General features: G+C 53.7%; 1 protein-coding gene across 3 annotated transcripts in view; it reads right to left on the bottom strand.

The window, feature by feature from the left end:
* FAM167A (family with sequence similarity 167 member A) overlaps positions 1 to 17450 on the bottom strand; it is a 31450-nt gene extending 14000 nt beyond the window's left edge. The window contains exons 1-4 of one of the 3 annotated variants that reach the window (XM_060411036.1): positions 17141 to 17450; positions 11370 to 11519; positions 3562 to 4334; positions 2286 to 3080 (exon numbers count right to left, since the gene is read on the bottom strand). In XM_060411036.1, the coding sequence (XP_060267019.1) occupies positions 2286 to 2654 (369 nt within the window). In that variant the 5' untranslated portion in view covers positions 2655 to 3080; positions 3562 to 4334; positions 11370 to 11519; positions 17141 to 17450. The remainder of the gene's footprint in view (positions 1 to 2285; positions 3081 to 3561; positions 4335 to 11369; positions 11520 to 17140) is intronic. The other 2 variants (XM_027964614.3, XM_004004448.6) reach the window with 2 other exon arrangements.
* Positions 17451 to 25714: the final 8264 nt, after the last annotated feature.

Consider the following 25714-nt stretch of genomic DNA (forward strand, 5'->3'; position numbering starts at 1 on the left):
GAGTCAGACACGCCTGAGCACGCACACACCTCACTCGCTGCATCAACTGTCCCAGGATAAGACAGAGACCTGTTCAGGGCACAGACCCACAACTGAGCCCAAACTCCTAAGCAACTGAGTTTGGCATCGTGGAGGGCAAACAGCCACACGGCTGACTGCACTGCAGATTTTTAATTGGTTTCCTTGGCCACATCGAGAGAAAAGACCTATTTGCAAGTGAGCCTGACAAATTGCCAGAGAGAGTCCACCCAGGTATAGAGAAAACTTGACTCTGGGCTTAAAATAAAACAAAGGTTATTGAAACCAATTTTGAAATGAGTATTTTTTTTTATGGGTAATTTTTAATGACACCTTCAACAAGTTAATAGATGACAAATTAAGAAAACAATGACATGAAGTCTGGTGTTTGAGACTTAAAACTAGAGAATGGGCATGTTGATCAAACGTTCAACTCTGTTTTCAGGCCAAGCAAAGGATTTTATAGGTGGCCTTTGTTAGTGTTTAATCTTAGGAGCAGGCAGAGTTGCATATTTCAGTTGGCCTGCCTGCCCATCTGCATTAGGGCTGCTCTGGCCTCAGGCTCACGGTCTTCTGAACAAACTCAGCTTGTAGACCACTCAGCATGGGATGCTGTGACTTAAACTCGGGAAGCCCAAGCCTGAAAGGTAGATGCGGCGGGGACAGGGCTTGGGGCACAAGCCTGGGGGTCCTGGGACTTCCCTCTGAGGTCCTGTCTTGGTTCTCTGACCCCCGTCTTGCCTGCTTTTCAGTCCTAGATTCTCAAAGTGTGGTCCATGGACCAGCAGTACAGCACTGTCTTGGAGCTTGTTGGAAATTCAGAATCATGGATTTCCTTCCTGTAGGATCAGAATCTTCATTTTAACAGGATCAGAATCCTCCATTAGAGTTGGAGAGTCTCTGCTTTGAGAGTTTCTCTACCTGCCACCTGAAGAGGCCTGCCCGATGACAGGGCCCTGTGGGGGGACCCCCTCTCACCTACGGCCTCTCTCCCCAAAGCTCTGCTGTCGCTGGTAAAGGCTGAGTTCACCACTTACTAGTCATATAATTCTGGGCAGGTCGTCTGACTCCTATGAGCCTCAGTTTACTCATCTGTATAATGGAGACAATAATAGCAATTGCACAGGTCTGCTCTAGGATTCAAAGAGACCACAGTATAAGGGCTGGACTCTCGCCAATTTTGTTTTTCCCGCTGCCCCACCCTACACGTTCTGTTGACGGCCTGCCGACATCTCTTGGGAACTGACATTTTTAGGAGCCACAGAACAAAATCAACTGCCTTTGGAAGACATCATATAGTGCAGTGGTTAAGAAGAGCCAAACGACACAGTTCTGCCCGCCTTCTCGTGAGCTGAGCACCACACTGATGGAGTCTGCCATGGGCATGGGCAGAAAAAGAGTTGAGCTGCTGGTCCCAGCTCCCAATGCACGCCCAGTGCTCACACTTACTCCACCTGGGTGCCCTCTCATCCCATGTGTCAGTTGCTCAGTCGTGTCAGACTCTTTGCAACCCCATGGACTGTAGCCCACCAGGCTCCTCTGTCCATGGGCTTCTCCAGGCAAGAATACTGGAGTGGGTTGCCATTCCCTTCTCCGGGGGATCTTTCTGACCCAGAGATCTAATCCAGGTCTCCTGCATTGCATGCAGGCGGATTTTTACATTCTGAGCCACCAGAGAAGCCTTGGTTTCTTGGCCATTTCTAGTCTCCGAGGCTCAGCCCAAAGGCTTCAGCCCCACCAGGCCTGATCAGCCATGTCACCCCAGGCATCTCCCTATTCACCCCTCAATGTGCACTGCTGGGCTGAGCCCAAGCTACACAGCCCCACTGCCCAGCACAGCGCCGTGGGGAGAGTGGCTGCCGAATAAAGGATCACAAGGGCGGATGGCAGGATGACAGGGTTTCAGACAGGAGGAGGCACAGTCACAGTCCAGGAAGGAGTACAAGAGACTCTTCTGCCAGACCCGACTTCACCTGGCTCTAGGAGGATCAGCAACTGACAGCAAGCACCTCACTCGCTCCTTGGACCGCTCAGCTCTTGGACCATTCAGTGTGGAATGCTGTGGCTTCGGGGTGGCATCAGGAAGGCTGGGGACACCTTCAGAACACGGGCTCACGCTCTCTGTAAGTACTGTGGTTGGGGGCTGATGGACACACGGACCACATGGACCTACATAATAATGAGGCCCACCCTTGTCTGAATAGGAAGATGTGAAATTAGCAGGGGAAGACAGAGACAGAGAAAGGCTTGGACAGCCACTTACGTACCAGCTCCTTCCTGAGCCAGGCTATAGCTTCGTCGATGCTCTCAAAGCCCTCCAGCTTGCCAGTGGGCGGTGGCCCGTCCGGGTTCGCCCTCCCATTAGGTGGGGGATGCGGCCTGAGTGCCCTCGTTCTCAGGAGCGAGGGTTCCTCCTCCGCAGAGCCCCGCGGCTCGGCCGCCGGCCTTGGGAAGGACCACGTCTGCTCCTCCAGCCTGGCCTGCCACTCCAGGTAGGAAGGCCTGCGGGTCTCCAGCCTCAGTTTCTCCGTGAGGGCCTTCAGGCTCCGGAGGTGGTCATCTGGAGGTGGGGTTGTTCCTGCCGGCCCTTCTTCCCCACCAGCCACTTCTTCTACTTGGATCTGGGGCACAGACATTCTAGAACCTGCCCGGACAGCCAGACATGAGAGGTGGTGGAAGGTGCCGTGGGATTCTTGGTGGGCAGCAAGATCGGGTCCTGCTCTGGAAGGGTCTCATCCAGCGGGGGCCGAGGCTCCCAAGGGCATCGCTAGGAAGGGCACGGCTCCTGGAGTCTAGAGGGGGCAGAGGGGACCCGCACAGTGTCCACTGGAGCAGCTGCCGACGTTCAGGGCTTAAGAGGCTTCCTGGAGTGCTGTGGGCGCCATGCTTTGCAAGAGGCAGGAACAGACAAGCATTAGCAGGAATCTTTGGGGGTTGCTTTGCCAAGAAGATCTATCAGTGCTGGAGGGGCAGGCAGATCAGACTCCAGTGGGGATGCAGGATGGACCTGGTCCCCTTCGCAGGAAGGGCAGGCGGCGGGAGGCTGCTGACTGGTGTGGGACCTGCAGGAAGGATTGGAATGACGTCAGTGCTGACCCCTCCCTTGGACGCAGTCTCAGGAGGGGACGCGGAGGCTCAGAGAGGCTTAGTACCTGAAGTCGATGCAGTAAAGTTGGACTTTGTACGGTGTCTTACAATTTAGGAAATGGTTCCACCCCTATTATCTCATTTAATCCTCCCTGTAAGTCTATAATTACTTATTTTTGTCTCCATGTTATGCATGAGGAGTCAGAGTCTCCAGAGGTTACATGGCTCACCCAAGAGCTCCCAGTGATTAGTAAGGACGCAGGCTCAGGTCTCTTTGAGCTAAGGCTGCCAGCGGGAGGGAAAGGGTAGTCCCCAGGCAGACTCAGGTGAGCCTTGGGTCCAGAGACCCCTGACTCCGCCCCACCCTGCCCACTACAGCCCCTTCCTAGGCTCCGGTTCCTCAGGGCGAGTCCTACTGCACACCCTCAGCTTCTTTCTCCAAGGACAACACCTTACCTCACCTCAGCAGAGCAGGAAGCAAGAAACCTGCAGAGAAAGAGCAGGCTGCACTCAGGTGGACTGTTAAATGGAGCGAGGCCATGACTCACCTTCTACAAAGATGGTTCTCACGTTCGCCTAATATGCCCACACAGCAGCACCTCCCAGGCTGGGGCTGCAGTTCTCTGATCTGACTCGGCCTTCCCACCCCCGTGGAGGAGGTGAGAGCCAGGCCCTTGTCCCATCACAGGCAGGCGGGGAAGTAACTGAGCCAGAATCAGGCCCTGGGCTCCCAGCCTCCGTGTCCCACAGGGTCTAGGCAGGTGGAGGTGGGCCATCAGAGTGGGAGAGCTTTCATTTGGGCAGAGAAGAGGAGTCCTTGGTTTTCAGGGTGAGTTTTGAAAATTTGTGTGAGGGCATGAGGTTGGGCAAAAGACTGAACGGGGAACAACGTCCAAGATAAAGCTTCCATGGGGGACAAAAAAACAACAAGAAGACATCTGCAGCCCGGAGGGGACACTCGGTATTGAAAAGGTGGGGAATGAAGAGATTTGTATTGACCTGGATGCGCCTAAGGAGAAAAACTGGAACCAAGAGTTGTGATTGTGTGTCTAGGGTGATGGGAACCAGGCAAGGGGCGATGGTGTGAGGGCTGGGCCACTCGGGAGGCTGTGGGCTCATCTCCTGCCTGGGCTTGGAGTTATTCAAGAGCTGAGCCTGCTGTCTCTCTGGACGGTTCCTGCAACCTCTTCCTGAGATCGCATCTGACCAGAGGGATGTACTGCACCTGGCTCCAGGAATGAAAATAAATCTTCCCCCCGCTGATGGCAGAGAAACCTAGCTCTCAGCTCCAGTCACACAGATGAGAATCCCCTGAGGAACCTCCACAACATGAGTCCCAGGCCTGGCCCAGGGGTACTGACTCAGTTAGTCTGTAGCCAGACTCAGGCATCAACATATTTTAAAGTTCCCCACGTGATCTGAGAGGACCGGGGCTGAGAACCACTAGGTCTTGGCACAGAGGCATGAGACTTGGAGTCAGATCGCTTAGCTGTAGGTGCTGCCAGGCTCGCTGAGCCTCAGGTTCCTCATCTGCAAAATGGAGAGTGACAAGACCAGCCCCCTAGGTTTGGGACACTGGCAGAACTAAGGCTTGTGTGGACTTTCTGTAGGCGTAGCACACCCTGCAAATGGGGGGTATTCTCATGGGGGCCTTCTATGCAGCCTCCCTGTCGTCTAGGCTTCTCAAGAATCTCTCCAAATCTAAAGACCCATTAGCCTCTGTCTGGGGCCCCTCCCTGGAGAAGGCAATGGCACCCCACTCCACTACTCTTGCCTGGAAAATCCCATGGACGGAGGAGCCTAGTAGGTTGCAGTCCATGGGGTTGCTAAGAGTCGAACACGACTGAGCGACTTCACTTTCACTTTTCACTTTCCTGCATTGGAGAAGGAAATGGCAACCCACTCCAGTGTTCTTGCCTGGAGAATCCCAGGGCCGGGGGAGCCTGGTGGGCTGCCGTCTATGAGGCTGCACAGAGTCAGACATGACTGGAGCGACTTAGCAGCAGCAGCAAGGGCCCCTCCCAGGCACCGTCCACCTCTTTGCTGGGGTGCCAGATTCTGGCTGGAGTGTGCCCAGGGTGGTTTTACCCTGCAGGCATCCTCCACTGACAGAGGAGTGCTGGCGATTTACAGCAAAGCCTTTTAAGGAGATGAGCCCTGAGATCTGTGAGCAGAAGAAGCTACCGGGACGTCTGTCTGCCTCCCTTTCTGCCGGCTGCACCCTCCCTGCAGAGGGAGGACCTGATAGGAGGCGTGCTCCTTCTCGGGGGAAACAGCTCTGACCACTCTCGTGTGTAGCTGCCTCCTGGGGGTGGGGAGCTTATTTTAATCAGCAGTTTCTGCATCAGTTCCAAGACAGTGTCAGGACGACTTGGCGGTATCAGCAGGCGCGCCTGTGGGAGTCAGCCCGTGCTGATCCCTGATCGGCTGAGCGTGAGCACACGAGGCTCCCCTGCTGTGTCTGTCTGCTCCCCCAAACCTCATGGCTGCCCTGAGGAGCAGGTGAAAGAAGCGAAAGTGAAAGCCACTCAGTCATGTCCGGCTCTGCGATCCCAGGGACTATACAGTCCATGGAATTTTCCAGGGAAAATACTGGAGTGGGTAGCCTTTCCCTTCTCCAGGGGATCTTCCCAACTCAGGGATCGAACCCAGGTCTCCCACACTGCAGGCAGATTCTTTACCAGCTGAGCCACAGGGGGAGTGAGGAGCAGGTGGTATCGCCCTATTTCAAGAATGGGAAGATCGAGCTCAGGAAGGCTGAGGGACTTGGGTCAGCCTCCTCCAGGGGGCATAGGCATTGGCGTCAGTCCCCCACGGGCCCAGTTCTGTGATCTTCGGCATGTGGCTTCAGACCACTCCGTGCTTCTGTCTTCTCCTGACAAATGGGGAGAATCAGGACTCCTTATGTAGTTTGCTGGGCTTGGTGCAAAATGTAAAAGGGCACCTTGTTACCACGTACTAACAAGGTTGGGGACTTCCTTGAAGGTCCAGTGGTTAAGAATCCACCTTGCAATGCAGAGAATACGGGTTCAATCCCTGGTAAGGGAACTAAGATCCCACGTGCCGCAGAGCAACTAAACCAGAGCCACTACTACCGAGCCCGCAAGCCACAACTAGAGAGTCCACACGCCGCAGTGAAAGGTCCCACATGCTACAACTAAGACCTGAGGGGCAGCCTAAAAAAAAAGTACTAAGATTTTCAAGACAGGAACAGCAGAGCGTGATCCCAAGGACAGGGCCCTGTGGGGCTGCCCAGGTCCCTTGCTCATGAAGCTGGCCCCGAGGGAAATGCTATCAACTTTGTAGGTCATTGTGAAAACTAGGCAAGGTGACAAATATCAAGCCCTTAACAGTGCCTGGTCTACAGTAAGCCTGAGACGAAGTGGCATTCTTTGGGGACTTGGCAAAGAGAGCCCCAGCAGAGAAGCCAGAGAAGGCTGCCAGATCCAGGACCCGGGACGTCCAGAAAAACAAGGCTGGACGGTAATCCCACCAGGCCTGGGCACGCCCCGCCAGGCAGCCACTGAGCTGCAGGAGAACCTGAAGTTCCTGAAGCAGAAGACAAGCCCTGGGGTGATCAGCTCCTGTAGTGGTGACGTGTCAGCACCTGGGACCCACACCACACACAAGCACTGCTGTTCAAACACGCTCCTGGCTCGCTCTGGGCGCCTGGTGGCTGCTACAAAGGACGCCGTGCCAGCCATGAGCTAATGCCCCGGCTGCTGGGGAAGTCAGGTGGGTGCAGCCCAGTCATGCGGCCAACATCTCATCCCAAGATGACCTAATCTATCCTCCTGGACAACTTCCAAACCCGCTTCCTAGATGGGCTCTCAGAGCAGGAAGGATGCTGAAGACCCATTCTCTCTCATCTCTCTCTCTCTCATGGGACACTTGTTCTCTCTCTCTCTTTTTTTTTTTTTTTTAATACTTTTTATTTATTTTGCTGTGCTGGGTCTTAGTTGCGGCATGTGGGATCTAGTTCCCTGACCAGGGATTGAACCCAGGCCCCCTACATTGGGAGTGTCCTAACCACTGGACCACCAGGGAAGTATTCCCCCCCACCCCGCATTGCCCCGCGTTTTCCTAAGAAAGTCTCAGTCACTCTCTCCAGCAGTCTGGATCCCCAGGCTCCAATCTACTGCTTCTAGTCTGGGGTTCTCCACTAGAAGGGACTCATTTCTTCTCCGTGATACACAAACCTCTCCAACACTGAATCCCAGGCCCCCGCGCGGCCATTGTGACTTTGCACAAGCTGTTTCCCTCAGCCCAGAACGCCCTTTGCTCCCTTCCACATCTCAGTTCTCAGGAATGTTCCCCCTTCAAGTCTTCCTCGACTTGCCCATGCTGCACGTGCCCCCGCAATGCCACGAGACCACATCGGGGAAACAATTATGTCATCACAGCAAGATTAGGTCACATCTCCTCGGAGCAGCTCAAGCCAGGCATTGTTCTAAGAGCTTCGCATGCACGAACATGTCCAGTCCTCACAATACCCGCACGAGGCATGCATTATCACCGTCTCCATGACCGAGGTGAGGAGACCAAAGCCCTGAGAGGTAGAGTAGCCAGCCCCAGGTCACAGAACCAACTAAAAAGGCGGGAACTGAACCCCTGTGGTCTGGCCCCAGGTTGGCTCAAAACAGTGGGCTCGGTGTCCCTCTTAGACCACAGCACTTCTACCAGGAACTTTCTCCACGGTCTCCTCCACTGGACTCTGAGCCTCATGAGGGCTGACTCTTGGAAATGAGGGGGACAAACACTTCATTTGGGGAGCCAAGGCATATAACTGAGGGCTAAGCAGTGTCATAAAATAAGATGAAGACCAAAAGACTCTCCCCCCATTTCTACGTGTCCCTTAGATGGGACGGTGCCACCTCCAGTTGAGGCTGGATGACTTCTGTCCACTCAAAGAAGCTTTTACTGAGTCCATTTGCAGGGACTTCCCTGGTGGTCCATTGGCTAGGACTTTGCCCTCCCAACACAGGGGGCCCAGGTTCAAACCCTGGGAGGAACTAGATCCCACATGCCTCAACTAAGAGGGAGTGCAGCCAAATAAATAAACATTTAGGGAAAAAAAAAAAAAAAAGACTCCACCTGCATCCACAGTTGATTGTTTGCTAATTTACAACCTACTATGGGTAATGCTTGATGAGGATGCAATAAGAATTTTCCATACGGGTAAATTTACACTTCTGCTGCTCCTTCTAGCAGAAGTGCCACCCGTGGGTCCCCGTGCCTCAGCTGACACGCTCTGGTGTTCACTGGGGGGATACCCGCAGCACAGGCTCTCCTGCACACGCGTCTGAGGCTGGCCCTGGCCTCCAGCAGCAGGGAACTGGGAAACATGCAGGGTCCCCTTAAGGCGCCCCATCCCGGCCAGATCTGCCTTGCTGAGGAAAGTCAGATCCTGTGAGCGCCCCAGCCGCAGCGTAGCCGGTTCTTCGCTGTGGAAACGTCCCTGCAGAAGACAGACCCAGCTGCGGGGCCCACTCCCGGGGCCGCACCTCCAGCTCTGGGTCCACTGCTGTGCCTTCCACCGCCTCTGCTCATCCACCTTCTCCTGAGTCAGGCTGGACCCGCCAGTCCCTAAAAGAGAGCCTCCCTGTGGCTGTGTTTTCTGTGTCCTGAGGCCTAAAATACCTATCAGAGGGGCTCAGGCCCAGGGCGGAGGGGCCACCTAAGCAGGAGGAGAGCGGCAGCACCCATTCTGGCCTTAGCCAGGCCAGGCCCACCAGCCACCTCCCAGCAGGGCTACAGAGCCCCACCTTCCGCCCACAGGTATGCCCCGAGAGCAGGTCAGAGGCTGCCGGGTCTGAGGACAAAGGGACCCCCGCTTCCTGCTGCAGGGCCGTCCTCTGGGAGGGGGCGATCCCTCTCCAGCGGGAGCTGGGAGACTTGGGTCTCGCCCCTCTTTTGAAAATGAAGTGGCTGCAGTGTCTGTCCCGCAGCCACCCGCAGGGCTGAAAGGACAGAGTCGGGGGAGAGCGCTCTGCAGTCTGCACTTCACAGTATGAACTTCCAAGGTGGCTGAGGCCATGACTCACAGCCGAATCTTTTTCTTTCCTCTTCTAAAGCAGCGAATCCCTCTTTGTTCCAGGTGAGTGACAGGTGTGGGGCACAGAGGTGGAGTTGTGATGAGGCTGGCTTTTCAGTATGGGGTTTCGTCATAAAACCCTGATGCTTATTTTAAATGGAGAGCCCAGGGCTGGGCCTCAGGACTGACCTCCGGTGGCCGATGGAGGCTGGGAAACCCCATCTGTGCTCTGTAGACTCGTGGGAGCCCTAACAACCGGGGTGAGAGGCTGGGGGACACAGCCCTGTGCCCCATGGAGCGACCCACAGTCTCCAGGGCACTTCCAGGAGCTGCCAGAGAGCGTGTTTTCTCGCCTCCTCTGAGGTTGCCATGGAGACCGAGGCAGGAGGGGACACTGCTGGTTTGGCCCTGCACAGATCTTCTTTCCCAGCTCATCTCTATTCCTGGTCTTGGTCAAAGCTGGTGTTGGGAGCACCTGAGATGGGGAAGACATGGTGCAGAGACAGGACCCTGGGTACCAACTGTGGGTGCACGGTGGGGGCGCATGAATTGGGACATTGTGTGTGTGTGTGTCTATGCATTTGTGTGTGCACGTGTGCATGTGTGTGGTGGGGTGGGCTTTATTGCGGTTGTGCTCTGGATGTGCACAGTGGGGGAGGCTGGTGAGGACAGTGGGGTGGTACCTGGGTTCCTCCCATCCACCCATGATGTGCTCCTCAGGGGCCGCAAGCTGCCACCAGGAGAACCCTTCACTCACTTCCAGAAAGCCACCCCTTGGCTGCCTAGATCCCTCCTCCTGCCCCAAACCACCGTGAGACTCCAGCCATTTCCTCTAAGACTCTGAGACTGTGCCCCCCGCCCTCATGCCTTGCTCTATCAACTGACTTCTCCCCGATCTCACACCACCACTCAGATGCCACCTCCACAGACACCAGCTCTGACCAGCCCACTGGGATGTCCCTGCTTCCTTGTTCCTTGTAGCTCTTCCCACTCACATAACTAGGATATCACACAGTGATCAATGTGTCACCCATGGGAACGTAAGCTCGAGCACAGGGACCTCGTCTTGTTCACCACTGTGATCCTAGCGCTCAGAACCGTGCCAAGCACACAGTAGGTGCTCAATAAACTCAATGAACAAGTGAAGAAGTGATGATAGGATGAATGAAAGAAGGAAGACTTTCTGACAGTCGGTTTTATCCTTTGTCCATCACTGGCCCTTGAGGGACGCCCTTCTCTTCGCTGGGTCTAGAGCTCTGCTTGGAAGCTCATCTGAGGGCTAGTCTCCTCTCCAAAGTCCTCTAGGAAACCCCACCTTCCAAGCCACCCTCTGAATGCTCCCAGCACTGTCACTCGCGCTGTACCCAAGGCCTGTGTGACCTTGAACCGTGAGAGCGTCTAGGCTCCCTGACCACCGTCTAGCTCCTTGATGGGAAGGACCTTCCTTTCTCTTTTGTGTTCCGAGTTCTGCAAATAGCGGGTGTTCACTAAACGCTGAGGATGGTGGTGCTGTGAACCAGTGAACAAATTCACACCTCCAGATGGTTTCCTGCCCAGTAGAAGACCCCCTGCAAGTTCAAGGTCAGAATGTTTCTAGTGAGTCTGAGTGGGGAGGGCAGAGATGGTTTAGGAAGCTGGTCTCAACTTGATGTTTAAGCCTTTCCATGTAGCCTCATGTTTGAATTTGACAAGTCTCTGCTGCTGCTGCTGCTGCTGCTGCTGCTAGGTCGCTTCAGTCATGTCCGACTCCGTGCGACTCCATAGATGGCAGTGCACCAGGCTCCCCGTCCCTGGGATTCTCCAGGCAAGAGCACTGGAGTGGGCTGCCATTGCCTTCTCCCGACAAGTCTCTGAGCCTAGTTCAGACACCGTCTCACTCTGCTCCGCGGTCCTCTCGCCCAGCGGACGGGTGGAAGGAGGCTGGGGGTGCTACATTCCTCACTCCCTCGCCGCCTGCTCCAGGGGTCCCAGGGCTGCTGCTGGGGGAGGGGACTGGGTCCCCCATTTTGGCCAGGCCCAGCCTGGGTGGGAGAGAGGCGTCCCTGACCTGGGAGTCTGCTCCAAGAACCCCATCTCCACCCCCACCAACTCGAGTGACTGTGGTGACTCACTTCCCCTTAGGGTTTCGCTTCTCCCCTCTGAAATGCACGGTCTGGGGACAATGGCCTTGACCCTTGTTCCCTGCCAATAAGTGCAGAGTCTAGACCACAGCACCCCATGGGGTTGTCACCTTGTCACAAAGTCGCACTCACAGGGGGCAGGGACAGAGGAACCCACTCACCCGCGCTCTCCCAGGCGTCTCTCCCAGTGAAGCTGGGTTTGCAAGTGCTGTGCTAATGGCTGCACCTCAGGTTATCACTCAGAGCTCCCTTGTCCACACCTGAAATCACAGGGGCCATCACAAGCACTGGGAAATCACACTGCAGTTTACAAACGTCTCCCCATACTCACTCGATGACCTGGGGTGGAAAGACCTTCCTGAGAACATAACAGAGAAGCCACAAACCAGAGATGTTGCAAGACTTGCCTGGGGTCACACAGCTCCGTTCGGGGAGCTGGCTGGGCTTGAACCTACATCTTCTGACTCCAAGTGGAGCTTCCAATGTCTGAAATACGGAGAAAGCTTGCTCTGTCTCGCTGGGACACTGTAAGCAGGCAAGGATCTATAAAAATACTTGTCAGGACTTCTGTGCTTTCAAAGAGCTCGGTCCACACTGAATAATTGATGGGCCTGCTCCCCGCCGCAGAGAGAGGCCACATAAGCCTCCCGCTGAGGCTGGGAATGGAGAGACCTTTCCTATCATTTTCCCCAGTGAAAGAGGTGGCCGAGAAAACCTCCGAAAAAGACTTGTGTCTCCCCCCGGGTTGGGAAGAGGTCCTGGCTCCCGGGAGCCGCAGATGTAATTTACTGCTGGGCTGAAAGGAGAGGAGGGGCCGCCGGGCCACACAGCATCCCCACCACCGTGTCCCTTCCAAGGCTGCGAGGCCCTGGGAAAGGGCTGCTGGGCTCCGACAGGCGACAGGCGGGAGAAAGGTGCCTGAGAATCTGAGGGTCCCTCGGGGGGAGTGGGGGGATTAGCCATGGGAAACACAGAGTCCGAGGCGGAGGTTCTCCTCCGTGAGAACCCTGACGAGGCAGAGATGTGCAGGAGGGGTGAGGCAACCCTTCGTTGCCCGGCCGACCGCTGCATGTGACCGCGGGGTTCTTCTGGCCAAAGGCCATGGCATCGGGGATTAGGGGGCAGAAAGCAGATGCAGAGTGGCCTTTACAGCAATTTGCAGAGATCAAAGTAGAAGGCTGTTTGAGCAGACACTCTAAGAACAGGGAACGTCTCACAGCTGAGGGTGCAGGAGCCGTGCATCCTCTCCCATGGGGTGTATCCACCCCACACCCAAGGGTCCCCTAGTTGGCATTTGTCTCAGCTCCCAGACAAGTCAGAGTTAGGACTATCTGAGTCCACAAGATAACGGGCTTCAACTTCAAATAAGCGGAAGCAACCAGGTCAGGCTCAAATGGGAAACTGTTGGGATGACTGGTTTTCTGTTTCCCTCTGCATCGAAAGTTCCAAAGCCTAATGGTTTGGCAAGGACTTCCTAGGAAGTTTCACTGGCTTCTTGCATAGTCTGTCTGGGCATGCTGACTTCTCAGGGGGGTGCAGGGCCCTCAGAGTTTTCCTGTGTTTGGGCAAGTCCTGTACTAAGGATGTGTGGGAGCTCTGTCTGCAGCTCCCCCAAAGCACAGCCCTGCACTCTCTGGGGCCCCGGGCAGAACAGAAAGTAGGATGTGTGACCTTGCTCCCCTTTGGTGTCAGCATGAGCTGAACACAGCCAGATGCTGAGCTGCCTGAATTCACACATCACAAAGGGCAGGAATCAGGAGTTGGAGAAAGAAATGGAGAAAGAGATGGAACAGGTTAGGGATGAGGCAGGGCTGGCTGTTGGTGGGTGTGGGTTGATGGCTAAGCCCTGACACTAATTCTCTGACCTTGGGATCATGATGGAATCAATTGCAAAGCCTTGCAAGGATCCAAAGTCTATATGTGAATTCTTAATTATGCCTCTAGTAAGACAGTCCCCTCCTACCCATGACAGTGCTTGGCTGAACACTCCTTGGCTACCAAACCACTGAAGTTAGCTCGCTCATTTCTGTGTGCCACAGAATTTGCAGAATATCACTCTACTGTCAGACCAGAACTCTGGGCTGCACAAATGGTCTGTTCTCTTCAGCAACTCTGATCAGACTCTGCACTCCTTGAGAACAGAGCTAGCATCTTACGCTTCCTTGGTGAGATGTCAATGATTGACCTTAAAATCCTTCACAGACATGAGATGTTCCATGTGGTATTGTGAGGCCAGCGGAAACCAGCTGCATTCAACAAGGGACATCCCAACCCCAGGCGGGAGCCTAGTGTAGGATTCCCTACTCCAGAAGGGGCTCTGGCAAATGCTTAAGTGTCTTTCTTACTGCTCAATACCAGACATTTGATAATTAACACAGTAAACATTAGAAATGCATTCTCGTTGGTGAAAACAGAGGTATTCAAGATATGCTGGCCAAATGAATTTTGACTCATGAAAGGGTAGGGAGAAAGAATCGGGCAAGACCTCGAGGGAGGTATGATTGGGCCTTCTAGAGAGATAGATGACTGTGAGTTGAACCAAGCTCACAGAACAGGCTGTCTGACCTCTGCTGGACCCATTTGTAAATAAACAAGTGTTCAAAAAATGCCTAGATGGGTGGCAGAATTCAGTCTGAGGCCTATTTCCATTCAGCCTGATAGTGAGGTTTGCTCTCAACTCATAGTTTTCAGTGGCTGCCGTCAAACAAGTAAACAAACAGCAACACAACAGAGCCTGAGAGTCTGGACCAAACCCGTAGGTCAGTAAAGCAATGTCCCCAGGTCGAGATGCATGTAAATGTTCACGGGGGGACAGTGCGGCTGTAACTTGATGATGGACAAGGATGACGAGGGCCCGGTCAAGGACCCTGATCTAGAACCTTCCTATGTACTCCTCACCATGCACCACCCAGCTGGCCTCCCAGGGCTGAGTTGGCCAGCTCACACTCAGGCCCAGCTGGCTTCCTGGAATGAGGAAAGGCTGCTCAGCCTTCAGTGAGCCTGAGCTGCAGCTGCAGCGGAGGTCCCTGTCTGGGCCCATTATGTCCCTGGAAACCAGCTCTGAGTTGGGCCTTCCAGGTCCCCAGGGACAAGCCTGACGACAAAGCCTCTGGGAATGCATAAGCAGCTCCCACCTCTGAATCAGGATACCTGAGGGAATCTCTGGCTGTCCTGGGGAGACGGCTTTGAAGAAGTGGGGCTCAGTTTGTGCCTGGGAGGAGGTGAACCCCACCCCTCCCCAGGGCTGTGTGAAGGCTGCTGCTCAGCGGCCAGGAGTGAGGTGGCCCATGATGGTGGGGAGTTCACTGTCCCCCTACCCTCCTAGACGGTGTGCCCACAGGGAGAATAGCTCCTATGCTCTGCATTCCCTTCTTTAAGGAGCTTTTCATGGGCTAGGTTTTCATGGGGGTGGGGTGGGGTGGCTGTTGGGTGGCGTCAAGAGGACAAAAGATTGGTATGGGGCACTGCACACTGCTAACTTCTCTTGACAATTTCTCTGTTTTCCTCTTTTTTCCTGCCTCTCCAGAGAGAAGTATGGAGGGGTAAGGGAGACGGGCGCAGGGGAGGGGGCAGCGGTGGGCTTTCCTGCACCAGGGCAGCTGTCCTAACCATGCAGAAGCTGACATTCGCAGTCTTCCTAACTCACGTTGGCAACTTGACCCCCTGGGGCAGCTCAGACTCTGCAGGCTGATGACAAAGTTCCTTCTAACCACCTTGCCCACCTCCAGATCCTTCCGGGTCCACTCGCCCACTGCCCTCTGTTTAGTCCATGCGCACCCCCTTGAGCTCTGCTTCAGAATTTGCCTTCCCTTTCTTCTCGCCCAGGTCCAAATCCCAGAGTCCATGTGTGTGCTGAAAGTCATCTTGATTAAGCCTAGAAGATTTCCACTTCGTGTGTGAGAACTCCCTTCCCGCCTAGTCAGGAAACTGAGATCAGACTGCTCCAGCCATCACTCATCTTCCACCTTTGCAAACAGCTCTGTGTCCCAGGCAAACAAAGAGCGACTTCTGGGGAAGACACAGCTCCCAGAAGGTTCTGGGAATTCCAGACACTCCTGTGGGGCCAAGGGAGTTTTCCATGAGCAAAATGTACCTACAGAGTGCCACCTGCATGCGTGAGGAGACTGATAAGCAGTTTCTTCCTCGCTGGGCTGGGGCTCAGTGGATCTCTCTCAGCGATACTTAGGCACTGCCTGAATTTACTTCCCTGCCACAGTCCCTCTTGGAAAAAGGCCAAGCTGGTAGATATGGAGGTGGGACTGTTAATTTAGTGGAATCCCATGCATGTAACTGGGAGGATAAGACAGCAAGTACATGAGAAGTTGGGGGTCTTCGAGTGGGAAAAGAGGAAAAGGGGGTGAGGGAGGACCCTTTCCTCTCTTGGCTTCAGGGGAGTGGGATTGAAGCCAGCTAGGTGGAATGCAGAGCCTGGCTTCTCTCCTGGCTCCACGGGGCCCTTGAGACATTCCCAGGTCACAGGACAAGCCCCTCCACGCAGCCTGCTTTTCATCTGGTTCCTTCCCTCTCTGCTCAGATGCTCAAAGCCTCCCTTTGAGATCACTGTCTTAGGAGTCAGGCATGTGGGGCTGAATCTCTCTGCTCTTTCACTAGTCCCACGCGCTGCACCAAGTTGCTGACTCTCTTGGAGACCCATCGGTAAAATGGGGGTATCATGTCTCCTCGAAGGGCAACCCTGGGTGTGCAGGGTTCTCAAGCCATGCCCGACTGGCAAATGCACTCAGGGAAGAAGAGCTGTCATCGCTGTGCACTCTGAGTACAGCTCCTGGCTGCTTTGCCAAGCCCCTTAGAAACCCGCCAGCAGAAGCTCCCACCCCGCAGACATGGCTAGGCAGAGGCGCCCTGGCCATCTCTGCTCTCCCAGGACTTTGCCCAGCTCAGCATCCCGCCTGGAGGGCGGTGGCACTGTCTCTGGGGATCGGAAAGGAAGCTGCTTTAGAACCACGCCTCCCTCGGGCACTCTAGGGACTGCCCTGTTGGCGGGATCTAGCTCATTCCACCTGGGATTCACTGAGAACTGCTGGGAGCTGGTGGAAACAATCCAGAGAGCATGGCTGTGGGTTTGAGACAGTGGTCTAACAACCTGGAATCAACTCACCTTCCAAATCTTCTCAGGAGAAACAGGGAATGAGAAACAGATACAGGATTTTTTTTTAAAATGGGATTTTTTTAAAAAAAAAAGCAGAACAGTCAACGTGACTTGGTGCACAGACACCTGCCTCCTGGCCACAGGCTGTACAGACCTGCCCGCCTTCTCTCAGTGACCGGAGTCAGCCGCAGGGCTACTCATTCCCCCAGGCCCTCCTGGCTGCGCAGTTCCTGCTGACCGCGCTGACCTCAGCCCTTCAGAGCACTCTCAGGCCCAAGTGCCCTTGGGTCACTTCTCCTGAGTTAGCGATTGCATCCTTGGGACAGGAACACCCACATCACTGAGCCTGAAGTAGACAGAAGGGGCCAGGTGGGTTTGGAGGTGACCAGCGGTCAGGAGACCTGGAGAGACCGACTGGGGCTCTCCCTTTCATATCTCTAAGCTCAAATCTCCACCCAGATCTTATCCCTGGAAGAGGCCAGCTGGGACGTGAGAGATGGAGGCCACCCACCCGTCCCACTTCCGCTGAGGGCAGTAAGCCCCCAGGAGAGGGTGAGGCAGGACCTCATCTCCTGCGGGCGGGTGCGGGGTGTCCACTCCAGGGTGTCCTGAGGTGGGTGCTCCCGCAGTCCCCGCTGCTCCCCTCTACTGCCAGTTCTGCGGACCTGCGGTGCCCCAAGAGCCCCCTCCCCTGGCGGCGCCAAAGGCAACAGACAAACCACCTCTAGACCGGCCCCCAGACCTGGGGTCACCCCCGCACAGCCGCGAACCCACCTTCCCGTGCGCTCCGAGGCCCCCTCCAGGGGTGTCACCAGGTCCCCGCCTTCTCCTTCCGAAGCGGGCTCCCGGCTCCTCCGCAGCCTCTGGCCCCGGCCTCGGGGCTGAGCCGGCTTCTGCCTCCCTTTCTCTCTTGCTACGGTGAATTCTCAGCACTATTCTTTTTTTTTAAGGGACTTTTTTTTTTTTTTTTTTTTTGCGTTGCGTCAGGGCGGTTGCCTGGCGACAGCGGAGCTATTCCGCCTCGAGTCCTTTCAGCCAAGATCCTCCTCCAGCTTCTCATTCAAGCCTCTCCTCCCCGGGCTCCGGGGCCCGGGGCGCGCCGGGTCCTAAAGCCCTTCTAGCTGCTCGTTCCAGGCCAGGACCTCAACCCGAGCAAGGGAGAGTAGAAGCAAACCGCACGCAATGGCCCAAACCCTAGACGAAACCAAACCCAAATAGACTTTAAAAAAAAGAAAGAAAGAAACCAAGGCGGTTTTCCTCCAAGCATGGCAACGTGGCTTTGCCACTGTCAGCAGTTTGCCTGCGTGGAGGGGGCAGGAGAACCCCTTTTCCAGCGGTGTCGGCAAACAGGGAGCCTACGCTCCACCCGGCAGAGGCTTGAATTCCAAGCACCAGCAGCAAGGCCTGTATACTGAGTGCCCAGCACATACCACACCAGCTTACAGAGGAGGAAACTGAGGCTCGGAGAGGCTAAGCAGAAGCAGACGTTCTTCCAGATCCGTTTCCCAGACCAGTCCAGGGACTGGGCGGGGGGCGGGGGGCGCTGCCCTAGAGCTTGTGTTTCCCCCACTAACCACAGCTTGCCTCGAGGCACAGAACACTAGGTGCTGTGCCAACCACTGGAACCCTGGAGATGGGTGCCCTTGCTCCACCAGAGCCTAGAGCTCCAGGCATCTGAGACACGGACACTGCAACCAGGGCTGCCCGACCCAGGCCTGTAGGATCAGTCCTGACTGCAGACCGGGTACCCCAGTCCCAATGACGGGGAGTGGGGCGGAGGGGGGGAGGTGGGGGGGGGGGGGGGCGGGCAGAATTCCTCCTCTCCCTGGGAGTTCCCGCCCCGGGGCTGACTACTGGAAGTTAGCCCTACTCTCAGGGGCAGCTTAGACATGGCCAAGTTCTTTTCCTAGACTCTTGACTCTTCTCGGCAGGCTCCTTCAAAGCTATCTCATCTCCCATGCTCAGGACAGTACTGGAGATGCAGGGCAAGCATCGTTATTTCCAGGGTAGATGTACACACTGAGGAGTGGGGCTGCAGAGTGGCTTGACCCAGGGTGACCCGCCTTCTTTTCTGTGGGACTTAGCTCCCAAGATGCTTGAGACCCTTGTGCTGCCCTCTGGTGCCCATGACCCTCACTGCGTGCAATTCCCCATCTGAGCCTTGTCTTACTTCCTTTCTTCCTCTTTCACTAGGAGATCCGCTAAGGACTTTGTCAAAGGAGACACCCCACTAACGGGAGCACCTCTTCATGCAAACGGGCTGACGGTGCTAAACCCGCAAGTGTTCTTGAACAGGGGCTTTCTGCAGAGTCCCTGGCGTTGACCCAACCTCTTGACTTTAGCTCTTAAATATGAAAAGTGAAAGTCGATCAGTTGGGTCTGACTCTTTGTGACCCCATGGACTGTAGCCTGCCAGGCTCCTCTGTCCATGGAGTTCTCCAGGCAAGAACACTGGAGTGGGTAGCCATTCCCTCTTGCACGGGATCTTCCTGACCCAGAGATCGAACCTGCATCTCCTATATTGCAGGCAGATTCTTTACCATCTGAGCCATCAGGGAAGTCCTCGTGTGGATCCAGTCTTTCCATTTCTTTCCAGCCCCTCTGCCACTGCCCTGGCTCATGTCAGCTCAGCTTAGCCATCCAAATAAAATTCTCAAAAAAAACCCTGATGACATAGGAAAACACTAATGATCTCACACTTAGCAAATAACACTGGAACATCAAGTGTCGAAGTAAAGAAGACAGTATGAAACCTTTAATCCTAATATTTAATATGCAATCATTTTATACATAGAAAAAAGATCTGGAGGAGGTATGCAAGTTTCAGCTGTGATTTTTTTCTGGGGTGGTGGAATAACAGAGAATTTTACATTTCTTCTACAGACTTCCATTAAATTTCTACAGTGAATCGTTTTTGTAATTTGCAATGTTGAAAAACACTGCTACAAGGAGAAGAGGGCTCTGAGCTTGGGGTATGAACCTGATGTCTCCTGCTCTGAATGCCTTTTATATGAAGAGCTGTGAGGCTGGGCTGGAGCTCAGAGCAGCAGAGTTCCCTTGGAGCTCTTCCCTTCCAGTGGCTGTTTGGACCATGGGACATTGGGCTGGTCCAGGAAGTGCCTGTCATTCAGAGGCTCTCTGCTGCCCCTATCTCTCAAAAGGGATTGACTCAGGCTGAAGCACAGAAAGGAGACGAAGACCAGCTTTCCATCCTGTAGGGAGCCCAGCAGGTCAATGAGCATTTACGGGTGGCTTGCTCTGTACCACCCAGTGCCAAGGGTCAGGTGTGGAGCCCGACACTTATTGATGTAGGAATTAATGAACAAAGAGCATGCACCTTAGAACTAGAGTTGGGGTGGGGGGGCGGTGGCAGAGGCCATCTAAGCCCAGATGAGGAGGATGAGGGAGCTGGCTGGGAGAGGGGGTGGGAAGCCTGACAAGACCAGAGAAGGAACCGCATTTGCAAGAGTGTGTGCAGGCCAGAGGGGGCTTGACCGCCGCTGAGAGGAAGAGTGCAAGAGCGCATGATGGGCCAAAGTGAGGTCTTTGAACATGACCCTGAGGGCAGGGGGTTAAGAAGGCCACTTGTCACAGCTTTTGTGTCTTAGAAAACCTGGCTGGGTGAGGGGACAAGGCAGGAGGCAAAGAGACCAATAAAGAGATTGTTTGCACCTTTCCAGTGGCGAGACGTGTTGAGAGTTCAGGCCCCCAGCAGGGAGAGGCTCACTGCGTTCCCAGGTGATGCTGGACGATGGGGAGAGCAGCATGGGGGAGAGGCCCAGCAGGGATCTGGAGGCAGGCAGGCTCAGGTTCAAGTCCTGGCTGTCCTGTGGCTGGTGTGTGCCTGTGTAGAGTCACTCAAGTTTTCTGACTGCAGCTACTTCATCTGTAAAATGGAGATAATTTTAATAACACTAGCCTATACATGGGCAAGAGGGCCTGCCTTGGTTATATGCTTTAGATAGCCCTCATCTGGTTCTCCTCCAGGGAAGAGGGCCATGAGGCCAGAGGAATCACCCACTCCAACTCCATTCCTCCCCTCTCCTGTGCTTTAGGTATCCAGGACCCGGGGAATTTCCTTCCCAGATGGCCTGCGTTCGGGCTTATTCAGGCCTGTTTCCTGGACTTAGAGTGGACTCTCGGGATTGGGCTTTCCCTGCTTAAGCACAAGGGCCCTCGGGTCGAAAATGAAAGAAGGAAAGCCACGGGTGGGGCTGAAACCTCACCTCTCTGCCCTGGGGTTCTAGGTGTCCAAAGATTTGCAATTGAAACCTGCTTTTGAGGTTGTTATAAAGATATGTTTGTCCAGGCAAGAGGCAAGAACAAACATTATCTGACGATTTGTTAGCTTGGTTTACAACTCTCAAATATTTGGACACACGGCGTGTGGGCCTCCATGTATGCCTTGGCTTTAGACCTCTCAGACACTGAGGGTGGGCCTGGTGGTTTGTTTAAGAGCCCAGGACACTACACGTATCTGTGAACTCTCGTCACCCGGTCACTCCCCTCTCCATCATGGCATCTCCGGCAGAGTTTGCACTTTGATCTGACGAACACTCGTGAGAATCACCGTCTGAAAGATGCTGCGGTGTATTTCCAAGTCAGGAGGAGAAGGGGCAGCAGAGGATGAGAGGGTTGGATGGCATCACCGACTCAATGGACATGAGTTTGAGCAGACTCCGGGAGATGGTGAAGGACAGGGAAGCCTGGTGTGCTGCAGTCCATGGGGTCTCAAAGAGTTGGATACTACTGAGCAACTGAACGACAATAACCAGCACATCTTCAGCTGCAGTGAGGTCTCCCTGGCACTCATGGAGGCCCACACACCATGTGTCCAGGCACTCCCAGCTCTGGAAGGAAAGCAGAAATGATGACACTCAATGATGGGCATGAAGCAGCCTGCTGCCAGGAAAGAGCCTTCTAGATCCTTCATCTAGAATATCATCTCACTGCCTTTGAATGCTGAAAAGAGCCCTGGATAGGAACCAGGAAATCCAGGCTCTAGTCCTGTCTCTGTAACTAATTAGACTTTTGTCACATTCCTGGAATGAAGGGTTCAAGCTCTGGCACGTTTGGACCGAAACTTCCACCATCTTCCCCACCCACCAAGTAGAATATATCATGCTAGGCAGAAGGCAGGACCAGAAACTGCAAAGTGCGAGGGTCTGACAGAATCTGCCAGTCTGGATCAGCAAGAGGTCAAGGCCAACTAGACAGGTGAAAAAGAATCCTGTGGGTTTGCTGTGAGGCTGGGTGAGACACAGTCAAGGCTGCATTCCCTATATCCTGGGGAGAGCCGGACTGTACTCTGCCCTGCTTTAATCTGGGGTGGAGGTGAGGTGAGGTGCTCCTGACCTGAAGACAGGATGAGAGCATCTAGGGCCTGCGGTAGAACTCTGCACCTTATGGGGACGCTCCACCGGATTCTCAGTTGCTTCATGAACTCAACAGCATTCCTAGTGCCTCTGTTCTTTATTTTCATTTCCACCAGCCGGTCCCTGATGGTATAGAGGCTAAGGATGGGTATCTGGAAGAGAGGTCTTCGTGCATGAGAATAAAATTGAACTTGATCTTTCTTTCTTTTTTAATATAATTCCCCATGCTGTACAATAAATCCCTGTTGCTTATCTATTTTATTTTGTTTATTTATTTATTTATTACTATGGCATGCAGCATGTGAGATCTTAGTTCCCCACCCAGGGATCAAACCTGCGTTCACTCCTGCACTGGATGCATGGAGTTTTAACCACTAGACTGCCAAGGAAGTCCTGAACTTGATCTTTCTATCACTAAGAAAACCGAGATCATAAACACGGGCTTTAGAGGCAGAAACAAGGCCAAGTCAAAAAAGATAATGCTGTGCTTACTACCCATTACTAGGCTGGGTGGGGAGGGGGGTTCTTGGGGAAAAAGTTCTCTGGGTCTTCATATTCATCCCCTTTCCAAGAATTATATACCTCAAGGACAGACCTCTCTAATTTCCCTAGACTAAACTGCTCAACTAAAATCAACACAAACTGATTGTCTCCATGAAAGCTGAAGCAGATGGGATGCACGCTTTCCCTGTCACCCAATCCTGACCACCAAGGTGGGGATGAGGGGTACCGAATGCCCAGTTCTGGTTTTGAGGATCTTGGATCTGGTTCTGGCTTTGCTACTTGTTATTGGGCTGCTTTGGGCAAATAACTAGCCTTTTGAGCTTCCATTTCCCCTTCTACACATCAGGGGTCACGATACCTATGACTATGGGCCGTGGTGAGGATTAGAATGAATGTGAATGCTTGCCTATAGAATGCCTGATGTGACATTTGGCAAACAGTAGGCACCCAGTAAAGAATGTTTTTTTATCCGTGTCTGTGCACCAGCTGATCTTCGATTGTGCCGCATCTGAGAAGGGTCATGCCTGTTGCTCATTCTAGTCTAACCCACAGCACAAGCAAATATTAAACAATCAAGCTGACAGGGTTCCCGAATGTCTTAGCTGCCTTATTTGCCTTCCTTGAACATGAGGCAGTCCTGTAAGGAACTCGACACTAGGAAAACAGGATGGGGCACAGAGCAGATCACATACCCCGTGGTTCAGCCGCAATCCTCAGGCACAGACTCAGGGCACTTCCTGGCAGGGATGCAGCGAGGACTTAGCATGGGCGGCTGCGACTGCCCTGACCACTGTCTCATGCTTAGGACTGTTTCTGGTCCACAGAGAGAACTGGAAGCAGACAGGGAAAGGGAAATAGATGCAGGCACCCAGAGATGGGCTTCCTGGTGCTCTCAGGGATGAGGGAGACCAAGGGAAGGGGGCCAGGTGGTAAGCACACAGAGCAATCACTTCTGCAGGACACCCTGCAGAAAGCGAGTCACCTTCAGGTTAATGTTTCTTCATCAGATCAAAATGTTCAGCGAACAGAATCAGCCCTCCTTGAAAATGGTTGGTTGCAATGATGCCATAGGCTTATGAGAAGGAGGAGGAAGAAAGCGAGGGTGGGGAGGGAGGGAGAGGAGAAAAGAGGAGGAGAAGGAAAAGGAGGAGGAGGGGATGGAGGGGAGGGGGAGAAACAGAAGAAATGCGGAAAAGAGAAAGAGAATACTCAGAAGAGCGCTGCGGCTTGAAACTTGTGTGTTGCAACCCTAATTCCCACTGCGATGGCATCAGGAGATGGGGCCCGGGGGAGGTGCCGAGGTCGTGAGGGTGGAGCCCTCGTGAGTGGGAATAGTGCCCTCATAAAGAGACCCTACGAGCTTCCCTCACTCCTCCTGCCCCACGAGGACACAGCAAGAAGACACTGGCTGCAAACTGGGAAGTGGCCTCACCAAGCACCAATCTGCTTTGATCTTGGACTTCCAGCCTCCAGAATTGTGAGAAATAAAGTTCTATTGTTTATAAACCACCCAATCTGTCATATTTTCTTAGAACCGTGTGAATGGACTGAGATGGTGGGATACATTCTTCCTCAGTGGCCTGGCGTCTCGGAGTCAGGGGTGTGTGAGTGACCAGGACTCTGCCAGGATGAGCTAACAGCCTGACTCTGCCCCCTGCCCCCGAGGAAGGCAGCCCTTGGTCCATGCAGGCCAGGTGGTCTAGCTGTCCCAGGAAGGGTTGGTCAGCCTGGGGCTGGGCGTCCTGCACCCCACCCCCTGCTGTGGGGAACCCCGACCTCAGGCAAACTCTCCATACCATACCATCTCTCACCGTACCATCTCTCTGTAGGACCTACTCTGTTCTCTTTGGACCTGACCTCAGTTTTCCAAGCCAGTTTCCCCCTGTGGGCATTTCTGCACCCTTGCAAGTTAGGGCTCATACGCTGAAAAGCGTGGATTATATTTGAAGTTTTACAAGGGAGAAAAGTAACCTGTTGGCAGCTGGGAGAGAGGAGCACCTCAGAGGAACTCTGAAATCCTCCCACTGGCCCCGCCTTCCACCCATGCCCGCAAAAGTAGACTTTCTTACCCTGAAGTCCAGCTATGTAAGCAGTGCAGTCCTATGGGACTCAGAGTCTAAGAGAGATCAGATGTAGCCCAAAAGAAATCAGGCAGAAGCCAAGTTCAAGAAGCAGCTACCAATCCATAGAGAACATTAGAGAAATAGAGAAAAGTATGGGCACCAAGGACGAAGAGGAGGAATGGGATGAACTGGGAGACTGGGATTGACATGTACACACTGCTATGTAAAAATAGATGGCTAATGAGGACCTACTGTGTAGCACTGGGAACTCTGCTCAATGCTCTGAGATGACCTACAAGGGGAGGAAGTCCAAAAAAGGGGACGTATGTATATGTCTGACTTCTCTGGTGGCTCAGGGGTAAAGAATCCGCCTGCACTGCAGGAGATGTAGGAGATGGGGGTTTGGTCCCTGGGTCATGAGGACCCCCTGGAGCAAGAAATGGAAACCCAGTCCAGTATTCTTGCCTGGAAAAACCCCATGGACAAAGGAGTCTGGCGGGCTACAGTCCATGGGGTCAGAGAGTCAGATACAACTGAGCACTTGATATGCACAGTAGAAACGAACACAGTATTGTAAAGCAACAATGCTTCAATAAAATTAATTTTAGAAATTAATTAATTTCACAAAGTTAATGACCCAATCTTTTAAAACATCTTAGTCTTTTCTGCATCATGTCTTTACAAAAGACTTCTTGCCTTCAGAAGAACCATCAGCTTTCCACTCACATTCAAACATGCCCATTGAAACACGTCTAGTACCTGCAAAAGCACTAGGCTCTGGACTACAGATAATTACACTTGTATCATCTACTTAAGCGTGGAAAGGAAGCAGAGAAAATGTTTAATAAATCTGGTCGGAGGTACCTATTTGCAGGTCCTAGAATACATCGATTCTCTAATCTTTCCTTACGTGTATTGATTCTATTCCCTCTTTCCCCAATAATCACCCCTCTGACTCAGATCCGTGCCCCTCATTTATGCTTCCCTATCACCTAAGACGAAATGTTGCTCTGACACTTCACCCTGAGGTCACCTATCCTTGTCTGTCTCTCCTAATCCTAAGAGTCCAAGCCTGTGAGGTCAGGGATGGCGTTTTATCTTACCCTGGAAATGTACCTGGTGCCAGCTCGGGACTGGGACACAGAGAGTGCACAATCAGTGATGCGTGTGTAAGTGAACAAACCAATGAGCGAACACATGTTCTAATAAACCCTTGTGCCTAGTCTCCTCTGCCAAAGAAGGCATGGAAGGAAACGGACTAAGCCAGAGGTGCCGGAGTGTCCAGGGCCGCAGGTGATAGGGTGGGTAATTTGAGACCTGGGTCGTCTGTCCTAGGCACGAGCTGATATGGCTCCTTTCGTTAGATCTCCAACATGGTCTGGCCACCACTGGCCTGCCTGACGTTG

This window comes from Ovis aries, chromosome 2 (assembly GCF_016772045.2).
Source record: "Ovis aries strain OAR_USU_Benz2616 breed Rambouillet chromosome 2, ARS-UI_Ramb_v3.0, whole genome shotgun sequence".
NCBI lineage: Eukaryota > Metazoa > Chordata > Mammalia > Artiodactyla > Bovidae > Ovis > Ovis aries.